At 39.5% G+C, this 16050-nt stretch overlaps 1 protein-coding gene across 7 annotated transcripts in view; it reads right to left on the reverse strand.

Moving 5' to 3' along the window:
* ZRANB3 (zinc finger RANBP2-type containing 3) overlaps positions 1 to 15251 on the reverse strand; it is a 56163-nt gene extending 40912 nt beyond the window's left edge. For 3 of the 7 annotated variants that reach the window (XM_067299381.1, XM_067299376.1, XM_067299380.1), the window contains exons 1-2: positions 14352 to 14616; positions 8214 to 8372 (exon numbers count right to left, since the gene is read on the reverse strand). In XM_067299381.1, the coding sequence (XP_067155482.1) occupies positions 8214 to 8365 (152 nt within the window). In that variant the 5' untranslated portion in view covers positions 8366 to 8372; positions 14352 to 14616. Of the gene's footprint in view, positions 1 to 8213; positions 8373 to 14351; positions 14617 to 14701; positions 14728 to 15090 lie in introns of those variants that run through there. The other 4 variants (XM_067299373.1, XM_067299375.1, XM_067299374.1 and 1 more) reach the window with 4 other exon arrangements.
* Between the last annotated feature and the right edge of the window lie 799 nt (positions 15252 to 16050).

The raw sequence follows: 16050 nt of genomic DNA on the forward strand, positions 1-16050 counted from the left end.
AAACAGAGGAAAGAATTATCTAGAAAAGTAAATAGTCTCTCTATTTAATAGCTCTCTTCATCTTTAATAGTTTCTCCATTTTCAATAGTCCCCAGATTCAGGTATCTTTCCCCTCCAGTACCCAAGGCTCTCAGTCCCAGCATTTAGTTTTCTCCCACACCTGGTTCCTTTTCCATACTTTTCAAATACTTTCAAACCAACCATCCACTCAACTTTTGACAGAACATCCCACTTCTTTTCTGACATTTACCTCTGAACTAAGCAGTTCTGCTGATCTTTTCCACTTGACTTCATCTTTTCTACTGTAACTTGTAACCCCTTCTGTTCAGTAGAAAGGCATCATAAAGTATGTGGATTTAAATTGTTTACCCATCTGCCTTTTGGGCAATTTTCTCTTTGTGCTCATGTTCTTCTTTTCCTTCCAACTTACCTTAAGCAAACTAGTATATTTGTTTTAGACCTTACATTTCCTCATATTTAAGCAGGTGGCTTCACATACTTAAAACCAACCACTTGTCCACTTTCATTCTGCCCTCTTCCTGACACTCGAGTTAGACATACTGATTTATCACCACGGATTCTCTGGCTGCCAACTTTCACTGCACACAGCTAACACTAAACTCATTTCCCCTTTCTTTATCACGTTGACAATCTATTACCTGAACTGCCTACACTTTCAATCCTTATCTGACTTGGCTGCTCTTAATTCTATCAAATCATGCCCTACATTTCTAAAGTCTGCATTTTCTTCTATATTTCTGTTGCTAAAAGTCTACATTTAAGCCAAACTAATTTCTCAGATTACTACTGTTGCTCTTTTTTGTTCTCCTTATATCCTTACTTTATCCTCATGCAGATATCCTATCTTGAATGATATTCCACATTCACTTTACTGACGATGCATTTCTTCTTGTTCCCTCAGAGCTGCTTCCCAGTCCCTCCAGCATCACCTCCAAACAAGTTTTCCCTGACCGTGAAAACACTGCAGAATTTGGCTCAATCTCTTATTCATTCTTCCTGCATCTGAACGTCATTCTGCAAGCGAGCATCTTCATTTAATCATCTCTCTCTCTCCTTTGGCACTTCTCAGATGTGAAATGTACCATCAAACATCGCAAACTGAAGTCTTAAAGAAACCACACACACACACACACACACACACACACACACACACAAAACCTCTCTTTAAAACACATTACTCCCAGAGTATACTATTTAATTGACGAAATTTATGAAATGATCTTTTTGATTCTCTACATATTTATTAAATAGCCACTCCATTCTTTTTCCGCAAGGATTATTTTTCAGCTTTGTTTTCCAAGACTGAAAACAACTGCTCATCTATTATACTGTAGGGATTAAAGACTTATGGACATCATTACTAAAAAGGAGGATACCAGAGCACTGTATGTCCATAACGAGGCACAGATTTACACGGGCAATTTGACAGCTCAGTCAAGAAAGTAAAATCCTTCCATGTATATAAAATGAGTGGCTGAATACGCTGTAATAAAAGATTGTTCTTACTCTATCCAGAGACTTAGTCATAGGTTCCCAAACTCGTATAAAGTTCGCACTTATCTAAAACATGGGGCTCCTTGTTTCATTTATAAAGGCACAGTCCTTTGGTTTCTCTTATTGCTCATGCTCAGAGCGTCACATCAAACTACTTCTCTCAGACTATCTAATCACAAGCTACTGAGAGTAGAGACAGAAATCATAGAAATTTTAGGATTATTTTTATTCCCAATTCTCTTTTCGTTCTGAAGATCTACAACTAAGGGATGCATTTTCTAACATGCAAATTCAATTAATTTGAGCTCTATCAAAAAGTCAGTGTTACAGAAGTAGAGAGAGTAAGTAGATCTTCCAAAAGAGGCAGATGAGTAACTTCATCTCATCTATTTTGGAAGTCCTTTTTCATATGTTAAATTCTGAACTCTCCATTTAAAATCAAATTGGTCAGAAGTTTAATAAGAGAAATTCAGATCAGCTCTGATCTCACAGTAAAAGTTACACTACAGCATTTTGAGTCAGTAAAAAATATTTTTATTTGGTATTTTATTTGGTAATTACACCAATTCTACATACTTGCCTGTAGCATATATGATCGATGGATAGTCACATAGTGACTGTTACAAGCAAATAGTCAGAAGGCTCGCTCAGATTTCCTGCACGTTGCTCAGAAAAGCCCATAGTGAATAAAACTTGAAGGAAAGTTCTTTTCAAAAGTTTTCTCCATAAATACTTAGGTTAAACAGAATATACAGATATTTATCATATAGCCGTAGTTGCGTAAGATATGTGAATTCCCCATGTCAAATACTTTTATTATATTTTTCTGTCTTTAGAAGTGAATGGTTAATATTTCCACTTTATAAAAAAGATTGTATGCTACTCTCTTAAATGAAATGAAGAGACTGAAATAAATTAACACTGCAGTGTTTTGAGGACTTATAAAAACAGAGAGGATAATTTTAAAGCAAAATTTAACAGAAAACAAATAGGTCACATCTCCCTGAAGAGAAATATTGAGAAATACTACTGGGGGACAATCTAACAGTAATCTGTAAAATATTCTTGAGGAGTGTTATTTTAAACCATATAGCTAATTCTGAAAAAGAGATGATTTTAGAAAACAAAAAGAAAAGCAAGTGGTCTAATATTTATTCACAAAATAGACTTTCAGCAATCCATGAACTTTCAGATAAAAGGAGAGAGAAACTACATATAGACAAAGGGGACAGTGGCATTATACAGAAGGAGAAAGAAATTTAGAAGACAACGTAAAAACAGAATCAAACTCAGTAAAAAGGATGAAAAAGAGTGGAAGAGAAAATAGTTAAACAAGAATATATGAGAAAACCTACTGTTCTAGCAGCAACTAAAATCTGCATGAAAAATGTAGACTGAATATATCTTCTCTTATTATGTCAAACTGCAAAAACTAAAAATACATCCTCTTTAAATACTCAACCTAAATGGAAATGATACCTTTCACACTATGGCCAATACAGAGGAATCCACCTCATTCAGGCTATCTCATTCAGAGTCTAGAAAAAGAAAGCTTAACAAAGATAAACTCTCCCTCAAGGTCTAAACGGTTCTATTAAAAGAAGCCTTTTTTTCCTCTCCATGCACTGGACATGCAGACCATAGTACTTTTATGCTCAGGCAGGCAAGTATAAAAACCCAGATTCTGAATACAGATTTTTAATAATTTTGGATTTCAAGAGCGAAAAAAATGTCAGTCCATTGTGATGCAAAGACATCCAGACTCAATTTCTGTGCAGACATGCTTCTCATTCCTTAACTACTGCCATCTTAGGAGATTAAAGAAATTTGTGCAGGCCCAAGAATTTAGGCATGATTTATATCAGAAAATCATGACCCCACAAAGCAGTACAGTGCAGCTGGGAATTCTGAACACAGCTACTTGCTTCCTGCCCTAGATCTATCTTTTCTATGATCCAAGTACTAAAAACTCAGAGGATTGTATATTTGCACTCTATCTTTCCAATGAGAAACTGGAGCTAGAACCTTTTAGGCATATTTATAAGTTTGAGGAAATTCTGATTTGAGCCTCTGTTTTTCTGGTTCACTTTGAAGAGAGGGAAAATGTCTATTTATCTAAAGATTGACAAATTCTTTAAGCTAAACATCTGTTTTAAGTAATGAAAAATTAACTACGGGCTTCCCCTGTGTAGCTTGCTAGAAATCATAGATGCAATCAGTGGAAAAGAAATATACTATTTTGAAGTGTATCTAACTGACTTGCTATTATACTAGGGTACACACTCCTTTCCTTAATGAATTTACTATCAGTGATGTTCTGTAGACCACTATCCAAAACAACATTAAATAATACAGGCATGTTTTCTAGAGTAAGAAAAACTGTTAACAAAACACATACCTTTTCATTACAACTGATAGCTCTAAATGCCAGATACCAGCTCTGCATATTATTTTATTGCCATCTGTTGCCATTTACCTCCTTATTACTGTGCCAAATCTTAATAAACCAAGCCAGCATGTACGTGAAACCAAAAATGACATGCTTCAGAATGCATAAATGTTAAATAAAAAGTTAACTTATTGCTTCTAAAACTTATAAAGATACCATTAAAAAAGAAAAAAATATTTATGAATCAACACTGGAGGACAATAGAACCCCTGGCAAATATACCAATAAGCGTTTCAATATTTAAATTTATACCAAAAGAAATTTCAAATTTTTGCCAGACAAATAGGAGTTATAATATTAATGAACTTGTACACATTGAATCTTACATAAGAAAATGAGAAAAAAACACAGCGGGGAATTAGATTATCTCATTAATACTGTTCTAGCATACAAATATAATGGCAAAAACTTATTTCATGAATGATAAACATCTCCAAGTCCTCTTTCTCATCCACAAGCAAGATAGCTAAAACAAACTGTTCTGCCAACATTTCTAGAAAAAAATAATATCTATGTGTCTGAAGTCATCTTTCCCTGACACCACTGACAAGACAAGCAAGGCTAAATAATGATGTCGGGCTGACAGTTTTTATTATAACTTGAAAAAGCAGTTAGTGATATGATTTGTAGATGTCATCCAGTAGCAAGGGAGCTAACTTTCAAACATTAGTACGTATTCAGGTGTGCAAATTGGCTACAATATGAAGTAGGAAGTCACATGCTTTTTATCAAGACAGGATACAAAGCAAAAATGCAGGCTGTTAAGAGACTGTGAGTTTCCAAGTGAACAGCAACACAAGTGAACAGCAACAATAAAAATCATTAATATCTAAAGAGAGATGTGGGTTTCAGAAAAAAAGACAGAGTACAGTCCTTATCAATACAATTAAGACATTTGCTGATATATCTCCCCATCTTTGAAAATATGGTAGAAGTTTGGGCAAAATATCCAACTGCCACCTTTCCTCCTAACACCTGGCCATTGGCTGGTGACTTCTCAGTATAGTTTAGGCCTTTATTCTCAAGTCAGCCTCTTCCTGCGTACTTCATAGATTTCACAAGGAAGAATAAAATAGGCCTGAAAAGTACACTTTGTTACTCAGAACTCATAAGCCCAACAAGCAAGATGACATCTTTGCTTTAAGGTTTTCAGTTTACGCCTCTCACATGCCATTAGGTTTTCTTGAGCTCTTAGGAAATGGGGATTTATCCAGGTCTGCCCAACACACTGTGACTAATAAACAGCTTGCAAAGTGGAACAGAAAGAATTGTTCTCGCCCACCCCCCACAATGCATGCTAATAATAACAAGTGGAAGAACCTAAAGACCTCCTAATCCCATATCTAAGAGTTCATGGTCTTGGAAGGGGCAAGTTTGTTCAAGAGATACTAAAAATATATATATATATTTATATTTAAAAGCGAGTTAATTTTCCTGAAAGCAAGCATAAAAATAAAACAGTTTTCATGGACAAAATGTTTGTGCACATATCTTTTCTGCACATTAATATTTGAGGTTATAAATAAAAATCAAACATATCTGCATTCATAGGCACCTATTCCCAAGTGCACTTTTGAAGAATAATCTAGGAAGGAATAAGCAGCCATACAGTTATTATATATCTTCAAGACACGTATGTAAACTAGAAAGTATTTTAGTATATGTGGAATTACAATGTCTTGTTGGCTCCAGAATTTACTTTTTAGTTTTAGAAAAGTGTTAGGCAGTGTATGTTAGTTTAGATGATGCCTTTGTAGCATTTACTGAAAAGGCTAGGGGGTGTGTGTGTGTGTGTGTGTGTGTATTAATAGGTTAATCCCAGCCCCATTAGTCATCTCAGAGTGTATATTTCAATCAAGAAATAAGTTTTGTTCTAATATGAAGTCCTTCTCTGATCCTGGGCACTTAATAATATTTATTGGATCTATTTAGCCAACAATAGAGCACTTTTTCTACAGCAGCTTCTTGCCACTATGGCAAAGTATGGATTAAGTGATGACTGCACAGGGAGTGCATAGACTGAGGGAGAGGAGAAAGAAGAGCTCAAATCCACATATTGCTTACTTCAAGACCTATGTTTATATATTTTTAAAACTCAAAAAGACACTTTTATGGAAAAGTACCAGACCTTGCTAAAATGCACCAGTGGGAACACTGAAAGAAAACTTAAATCATCATCTAGGGGCTACTTTTCAAATACTTTCATCAAGAAGCACACATAAGGGAGAGATTTGGGTGAACCAAGGGCTGACAGACCAATAATAAAAGTCAGCTACAAGCAGCACAGGCTCCTGTTTCCTGTTTCAGGACTGAAAGAAAATTAGATCTGCTTGAGCAAGGGACACATTAAAAAAAAACACACAAAAAACAAAAACAAAAAACCCCACTCTTCAGTAAAGTTCGACTTAACACATCTTACTTTATATGGAGGCTGATAGCATGCATATGATTCCTTGCTTTGATCCAGCTAATACAGAACTTGCTATGCCAACAAATCAGATCTCTTGCAGTCATGGTGAATATACTTTCACACTCATGCCACAGTAGAACCATTAGTGATTACTCAATCTTTTGTTAATGAAAGCTGGCTTTCAAAAACAAAACAAAACAAAAAAAAACAGAAAACCCCAAATCCTAATGAAAATACCATTCCCTCCTTGAAAGGCAGGCATTAGTCTAGGTATTCAGAAGCTAGGTATTCAGAAGCTTTTTAGATATTTGTTGCAGGCAATTGTTATTTCTCAAAGAAAGCAGAAAAAGAAGCATCTGATTAAAATTTATCTAGTTCTACAGTTAAGCAGTTTCCAGAGCAATGTCTATATTGTATAATAGGCTGCAAAGGATTATGCTTTCTACGCACTTACACTTCTACATACTTATGCTACTACACACTTATGCTACTACACACTTACTTAAATTTCTTTTGTTATTTCATTATATAACTCAACCTCAATGTACCTCAACTGCACATTATGCAAACCTCACTTCCCATTACTAGAATCAGATCAACTGAGACATGGTAATTTAAGGCTTTGGATTCATCAAATTCAAGTCTTTAGTGCAGACTTTGCTGTCTACTCTATCAAGGTCTTAAGTGACACATTAAAATGCACTCATTCTCACAGTCCCACTGTGAGGCAGGGAAGTACCTAACATGGCCAGTGGCCGCAAGGAAGTTAATTGCAATATAACCTGAAGCTCTTTAAATCTCAGACTTGTGCCTTAATAGCTGGACCCATCTTTCTACTCTGCTATCCAGCCTGGCAGTGTAATACGTATGGCTTACTTAGTCCCCTCAAGACAACAACATTCTAATTGCTGAAGTTTTTTTGGCCAAGTTAATAGAATTAAAATGAAAAATTTCAGAGAAAACCTGACTTGATCAAAAGTTCCATATAATGGCAAGACCTGAGGATAAGCATCTCCTTTACAATTTTTCACCTTTAGAGAAGGACATGCAAATTTTATTTTCTCTTGCAAAAAAATTCCAAACATTAGCAAACAACACCTTAGAACCCAAGTCTCTTGTTTGGAGCAAGATGATTAAGTTATTAGGAAAAAAAAAAATTAATTCCTTCCTTACACCTAAGCTAAAATTGTTTCATTTGTACCAAACCCTACAATGCAGAAAGTTAGGCTCTTACTCAGCAAGACATCTCCAGCTCTTTGCATAAGCTATTTTTCTGATTTATCAGGTACTTACTTGTTGAATACCTGCTCTATCAGTTGTTGCACTTGCTAACTGAGCACTTATTAAGACGCACACTGCCAGGTTTCTTCTGCTCTACTGTTGCAGCTCAGTGAGTTCCAGAACATCCTGACTACAAGCCAGAATTGTACCAAGTTTAAAATAGAACACTACACGGCTGCATCAAGATCTGTTAGTCATTCTCTTAACAGCTCTACCACACCATTAAGAACCACAGAAGCAAATGTGAATTAACTTATTTTAAGAATCCTCTATTAACATGACAAAAAGGATGGTCCTACTGATTTTAACCTTCTCTTAAATGAGAAGTTCTTTGATAATACAAGCTCCACCTGCATAATGCACTATTAAAATTTGTTCATCCCCTGTGGAAAAAAAAGCAAAACAACCCCTTATTTTAAACCATACTAACTTACAGTTTACAAAATTTCTACAATACAGCTCACCTTAAGTGTTGCTACTTTACACAGCTTTTGTAACCATTCACTAATGTTTTCCTAAAATAATTCTTTTCAGCATATGATACAAAAAGGACTTTACCTGCCATTTCTTTGAAGTGCAAATACGATGCCTTTCTCCTGAAAAGGAAGCAGTTTCTTTCTCAGTTTTTCAGGTAGAAAGGACAGCTTAGCATCAACATTTTCAGAAAGAGAAGTATCATGTGTAGGTGTTTCCTGGAATGTACTAGCCATGTTGAGCCTGAAGGAAACAAAACCAGAAAAAGGTATCTTACTTAAAAGACAGGTCTGTAGAACATTACAGAATGGTACATTACTTCATGGAACAATAGTAATCACTCCACTTTGGAATGTTCGATACCCGTGACATAAGTTGGCCTAATACCGACAGCATTGGGAAGAAAGGAGAAGGAAATGCTCAGACTAATCAGTTGCTCATTTCTCAAACCTAACTCGTCTGGTTTTCCATGGATGCCACATATGACAAGTTAATAAAAGGCTTGTCACAGATCTACACTATCAGAACCACACATCAGAAAACTCTCAAACCAAAAAAAAAAAGAAAACCTTGCTACACTTCATGAATCCTTCCTATTTCCAAAGTAGCATAGTTTCATTTGCATTATCAGAGAAATCGAGAACTAATTCAAGTTGCAACAAAGTAGCCTGCCTTAGTTCAGAGTTAGAGAAGCAAAGAAAAGTTTTGAAGTGCTCTTTATAGTCAATAAAATCTTAATAACTCCTGGGCTTAACTAGGGAATTTTTAAAGTCAATTAAAAAGTCAATTCCAAAAGACACCATTCATGGAAGGGGGTAGGGGGAGAATGCTGACTTCTACACCAAAAATATGTCACCAAGATCATAAAAGAAAGCTAGTGAGACCTTGACATCAGATGCATTTAATAGTGCTTTATCAATGTACTTCATTTTTCTAACAATGCCCTTGAAAACATAATCCTTTGTTTTTCTAAAGTTATTTTTCATCTTTAGGTTTGTCTGGCATTAACAGAGATCTCAAGTGGACCTGACCAGCATAAGGAGCATTGCTTGGCTGGACACAAGAAATCTACTTATACTGGCACACGTAGGCAAACTCCCAAGATACCTACAACATGAGAAAAGCTTAAGAATCTTTATGAGTTGAGAGCTATTTTCCCTATAAGCTGCAAGGTCAGTTTGAGGGTAGATTTCCTGAAGTATTAAGTCTTGAGAAGTCTCTCTAGAAGGCAGAAATTAATGCAGATGATGGAGAAAGAGCCTACAAACTAGTATCAACAAAATTTCATAACTATTCCAGTATAAAGATGTCAGCCTGCTTCACTTCCTCAACAGAATGAAATAGCTATTTTAGAATGTTCCCTATTCATAGATCAAAGCTATTTGTCATTCAGTACAGTTTTTTTAATAGAGATTAAAATATCACTCTTTTTAATAAACATTTTCCAGACAAATTACAGGAAAAAAAAGGTCATTTGACCTTTTGATGATGGAAAACAGTCCTCTAAAATTTTTAATCCTAAGAATCAAGCTAGGAAAAAAGGTCATAACCTGCCCCTCCCCTCCCAAAAAAGGTAAGAAACTTTATTCCTGTCAGAAAGGAACAAAATCTTAAACCACAGAACAAATGAATGAAAATTTTCATGCTTTGCATCAGATTAAAAGTGTGGATTCTTCATTTACTTTTATCCAGGTGGACAGGGTCAAAGAAGGAATGCTAACTTTCATTTTCTTATGATTTCCATAGACGTAAAAATAGAGAGAGTTCAGTAGCAGTGCACCAACTAAAGATGAAGAAAGCAACAAAGTACTCTCTTCCAACCACAGTTATACTACTTACAAATACAGTTTATAAAGGAATATTCCTAAAGAGGTTTGGGGGGGGGGGGAGAAAAAAAGAAACAAGAACATCAAACAATTAAACCCATAACCCTTCATAGAAGTTGTCTATAACTCGGTGAAGAGAACTAGCTATAATTGCACTATTGCAGTTACAGCACAACAGGTTAATATTGCTTTAATATAGATCCTAAGTTGAAACAGCCTGGGCTTTGTTCTAGGGCAAATAGTCAAAAATCTATTGAAATTTCCCGGCCTATTAAAGACTCTCTCCATGGTGCTTATCCAGGTAGCAGCTCTGCCAACACAGGATGCCACGTGGAGACTCTGGCCGTGGTGCTGCAAGATACAAGTTGAGTAATCCAGGAGTTGGATTCACTGACATCCTATATATCTAATGCCTACTGACAGTAAGAAAACAAGTGGGTCACCTGAGTTCTGTCTTGTTTGGTATTTAATACTATCTCAAAAGTCAGGGAAATTCAAATAAAAAGAAGAGAGGAACAAAGAACACTGCAAAAAGAAGCGTTTGGGAATTTGCCACCTCTGGAGCAAAAAAAAAAAAAAGGGGGGGGCACAACTTCAATACTGTTGATAAAAATGTCTAACTGGATAGGATTAAAAAAAAAAAAAAGTATCTGCGGTACAACAACCTGGTTGTTCTGGATATCCACTAAGTTGTTTTAGGACTCTGGAAAATGAGGATTTGGGATTATCCTGTCACTGGTGCTATTGGCCAAACTAATGACATTCAGATGGACAAAAAATGAGTAGGTGCTTTTTTGCTTATAAAATGAATTATAGGAATACCTGTCAAGGTATGAATCACATATTTAGAGAACTGGAAGGAAAACGCTGCAGACCAGCCTCATGGTTAAGTTCCAGGAGACTGTTATGGTTAAAGTATTTAACAGGGTAATATTTGAGAACTTCTGTGCATACATTCTTGGGAATCTATCATCACTTCTGCAATGAGGTGCTATGGAACCACAACAGTTTTCATGTACCCTTCTGCTGAGAATGGAAACAATCCCAAACATTTGATTCTGAATTTAAGATGTCAAGCAACACATAAAGGTTGAGGCATAAGTGTGGTATTTACCATTCCTATGGATTTGGTTCTCTTCTGTATCAAATTATTCAGCTACCAGAGAATCTATTTTTAAGAAACATATTCCCATTGATCTGAGTTATGCATTGTCCTACGTGTTAAGTCCTAACTACATAATTGCACATGGATGAAGATATCAGTCCAAACTGGAATCATGTATACATATGTATGTACATATACACACAGTTAAAGACTTATGTATGAACACGGTTTCAACATCCTGGCCTCCAAAGCATGTAACTCAAGGGCCTGGAACACCTGATGTTAATCACTGCATGAGTGCTAGTGATTTGTCCAGCAATGAGAACTTTATGGCTGGAGACAGAGGCTGCTGTTGTGCCTCCAACAGCATTATAAAGATATCGCAAGTCCAGTTCTCGGGTAAGTGACCTGTATAGCATTATTAGCAGAAAGATACAATCCTTTCTCCCCTAGATGCATGCCAGGTGGTGCACTCAGGTCCTAACCTACTGAGAGACAAGCCCAGTGCTGCTAAACCTACTCATAAACAGACTTCTGACAAAAAGCCTCCCAGAATACAACCTCTACAAAGCTAAAGAGGAATATCTTTATAATGTTGATGCAAGAGCCAGTTATGGGGAAAGGAAATTGAGATTTCTTTTGCAAACTAGACTATTACTGTGTGATCCAAGAACGATTCCACTATTGGCAGTGGCCTTTGTAAGTAGAATCTCTCTCACATCTTTAAGGAATTAACGTTCTTGTACCTTAGGCCCACAGAATACTCAACAACAGATAAAAGTATTACGATCAGTATCAAGGCTCTTTATTTCCATCACCAAATTTTGCTTTATTGAGGAAGGAAAGCCTCTGGTTTGCTCTTTATGTGTCAGAGAGGCATTTCATAGAAAAAAAAGCCATAAAGTTCTGGTAAATACTTATTTAATCTCTCAGGTGGGCAAACAAAAACACTTCAGCTTTAACAGTTGAGAAAGCAATTGTAACCACTCCAGTAGTTCCACCACAGTGTTTTTCACAGAGGGTTTTTTTTTTTTTTTTCTCCTTTAGAAGTTCAGTAAGGTTCTTTTAGACTGGTGGCAAAAGCAAACACTACACACTTCTCTAGAGCCAACCTTAAACAAGCATGTTGGAGGACTGGTTGATCCAACAAATCCATTCAACACTCAGTTCAGTGATTCACCCCTAAAGAAAATCTGACTCATTTTCTGTGATGATTTTCCATTCTATAAAAGCAGAGAAAAATCATATACTTCTGATCAGCTTGCTATATAGCTTGTTGTAAGTGACAATATGAAAATGAAATGTTAGCATAAATAACATTTTTTGTTGAACAAGATTGACATAGCTCTTTTGAATGAAACATTGAATAAAACATGCAGTTTCAAAAGTGTAAGTTTGAATGAAAGGAAGCACATATGATTCATCAGAACATAACGATACTATCATTAAAAACTGCTTCTGGACTGTATTCACTAATTAAGTTAAAACTAACTTTGCAAATTGGTTTTAAAGAGCAGCAACAGCAACACGTAGAAAGCACTAACTACCAAATACACACAAGGTTTTGTTTTCTTTTCTCTAGGTGAATAATTTAAAAAATGATCAGTCTGCATGTACTAAATAATGACTATTATAAAAAAACATACGCAATGTCTAGTGAGAGCATGGGACAAGGGAGTAATATGATTTGCATATTACTAGACATTTCGTGCATCATGCTTCGGAACTGCAAAGTAGCATGCATCATCAACTAATTCAAATATTCTCATAATTACCATCTTTATGTTCCATTCCTTTCCACTTGCTTTATCTAAGCTGTTATCATAGCTTGGACTCTAACTTTTGAAGATGGACTTTGTCTTTCTGTGCGCATATAACTTACACTCTGGTGCCTGATTACTATGGAGTCCATGGCAAGTAAAAAATTCCTCAAGTAAAATCCTTGATGCTCAAGATATGATTGCCTGAGAACAATCACTTCAGAATACAATTCTAAGTTAGATGGTAATTAAAATATACTTAAAAAAAAAAAAGTAAGCAGTGTTATATAGTTCTTCCCTGAGACTTTTATTTTTTTTTCAAGTTATTATATAAATACACTTTTTAAATGATTATACAAAGAATCACACACCAAAGATTCAAAGATCTTTGCCACAATTTCTGAATTAAAGAGCAGTGGTAAAACCCCATACTCAGTCTAACTTCATACCTGCAAACTTATTTTATGATATCACATGCTGCAGAATCACTATCACTATTGAAGATACATTGACCCTATGAAAGATGTATTTTGGGCCTGTAGAAAATGAGAGAATTAATAGTGATGAAACAAGGCAGAGCAAGAATGGATTTCTACAAACTTCCTTTTATTGATTTGTTAAAGTAACAATTAAATTGAAAAAAAAAAATCAGCGACTTACTTGTGTATAATTACTTTGGTAGCGGTAGTTGAGGAAAATATAACTGTCAGATTTCATTTCAGTATTACTTATGTTTGCTTTGAGACAGATCAATTGTGTACACCAATGTGGGTAACTTTAATCAAATAAAAATATATATATTTTTTAAATTTAGTCAGGCACTGCAACAGAAGCATTACTTTACACTGAAAGAAAGGAGATCAGCATGTGTCTGCTGTTCTACCCATTGCAGATTCAGAAGCTCTAAGGAGAGAAAGGATTAGTGCATGTTTTCTGTAACTAAAAGTCTTCAGTTGCTTGTGTTCTTAATATGTTGTAATACGGATCCTGCCAATCCTCCGATATCATGAGATCACAAGCACTGAAACATGGGTTTTCCTAAATAAATAGTGATGGAAAAATAGCAGCTGGAGACTAAATTTTTTACTCAGAGGGTTCAGTGAGGAAACAGCAGCTACAGAGAAGGAATTCTTTCCCTCATCGCTGCTCCGGCACTGCATTTTACTATACACACTCATCATTCCTCCAGAACCAGAGCTACATACTGACATCCAACACGTTGAAGATGCTACTCCTGATGGTACATCTCTTTATTAGAAGGCTGGGTCCAATATTGACAAGAACTTCAAGAAAGGGCCTTACATTTTGCAATAGCTGCTTGTCATCGCAAGCTGATATCATAATAGAAACCTCATCATGACAGTAAAAAAATCTTTTAAAAAAAAAAAAGCACAGAAGAAAAAGCAAACAGAACAAAAGATGCCATAAAGCTATGGTAGCACACAACAAACTTCTCCCATAGGTCAATGTACGGGGCACAAGGCAATCAGAAACTTCAATACCTACTTAAGGGCAGAAATTTTTGACTTACAGAACTCACTGCATACAACAGCGTCCTGTATCAGCACAGCTATCTAGGCAGGCGCTGTGATGACCCAGCGGCGGCGTTAGCAGGCGAGGCAAGGAGAGCTCGCAGAACTTTCTGGTACAAACACGAGCTGCGGAGAACAAGAGGCACCTGGAAGCTCATCCCCTCACAAGGAGCAAGTCACGCCTGGGGCCTCCCCCGAGGCCGCTCACAGCACCCTACACCCCGCCGCCTCGCAGCGGCATGCAGTTCCCTTCCCCCCCCAGCAGGGAGCTGCGTAACGCAGGGCCCGGGCCGCCAGCGCCGCCGCCGCCGCCTCACGGCCGCCCCACCCCTCCCCCACAGCCGCTCACGGCTCCAACCGTCACCCCGCGCCTTCGCGGACTCCGGGCTCAAACCGCCGCCGGCCGGAAGTGACGCCGGTTGGCGGGGAGGGGGGTCGAGGCACGCGCGCTTGCACGCGGGTTTCCCGCCGCCGGCCGCCGCGCGCGGTACTTCCGGGGCCAAGGACCGTTTTTCCCCCCGCTGTTTTTTGCCCTTCTTTCCCCTTCCCTGCCTCACTTCTCCTCCGGGAGCGAATTAAACGGCTGGTTGCAGCCTGGTGGTGCCCTGCACCGGCCCCTGCTCTGCTCCGGTGGTGCGCACCGACGAGAGGGCGTGTGAGGGAGGGAGGAATGAGGGAGGCTGAGGGGGCGGTAAGGGGAAAGAAAAGCGGTGCGGAGGCTCGGCTCGGCGCGGGTACCTGACAGAGCTGAGGCTGCTCTCCGCGAGGGAAGGGATGATCGGGAGGAGCGGGTGGCAGAAGCCGGGAACGCAGTTAGGGTTGGGCTGAGCGAGGGGGCCGTGAGAGGGGGCTGCAGGCTGGCGGCAGAGAGCGGCTGAGGGCGGGAGCCGGAACGAGGGTCCCGGAGAACGACCGGGGGGGGGGAACCGGGACTACAGCTACCAGCCTGCCCCGCGCCCGCCCGCGCTTGGGGGTCCCGGCGGATTTGGGGGTACGCGGGGCACTCGCAGGCCGGGGAAGGGCTATGCCGCTCGGCTGTGGATCTCTTCGGGCACTTCACTTTCCAGCAGCGGTTACCGTGCCCCGGGGGTGGGGGGTAGGGGAAGGGATGACGACCAGGCTGTCATTAGCCGCAGGAGCCGTCCGTCTGCGCGCCGCCGTGCTGCTAATGGTCGCCGGGCGCTCACAGCGGGCAGGCGCCGGTGTGCCGGTCTCGCCGCCAAGGTGCTTTCCTGTTGGTGGTCGCTTCCGTCTGTCAGGGCGGTGCGGCCCTGCGATTGGTCGCCGTCCTCTGGACGGGCCCGCGAGCGCGTCAGCGCCCAGGGGCACCATTCAACGGCGGCGCCGGGGGCGGGCGCCTCGCCGCTGGCTGGCTGGCATGGCCGTCACTCAGCGGTATTCTGCGCGGCCATTGGCGGCGGCGGGGCGGCGGGGCGGGCCTCTCCGCGCGCCGCGGCAGCAGGAGGAGCGCGAGCGGCTGTCGGGGCTGGCGATGGGGTTAACTGCCCCTCGTGCGTGAGCCTGCCGCGGAGCCGGCCCCAGCCTGCCGGCCGCGCTGCCGCCGCCGCCGCGGTAAGGACCTCACCGGGGGAGAGGGGGGCGGCTTCCGCGGGCGCGGGGCTGCGGCGGTGGAGAGCGCGCGGGGGGAGGGGGGGCGGCCGCGCCCGCAGTGCGGAAAGCGAGGGGCAGCCGCTGAGG

Source organism: Apteryx mantelli, chromosome 6, assembly GCF_036417845.1.
Source record: "Apteryx mantelli isolate bAptMan1 chromosome 6, bAptMan1.hap1, whole genome shotgun sequence".
Taxonomy (NCBI): domain Eukaryota; kingdom Metazoa; phylum Chordata; class Aves; order Apterygiformes; family Apterygidae; genus Apteryx; species Apteryx mantelli.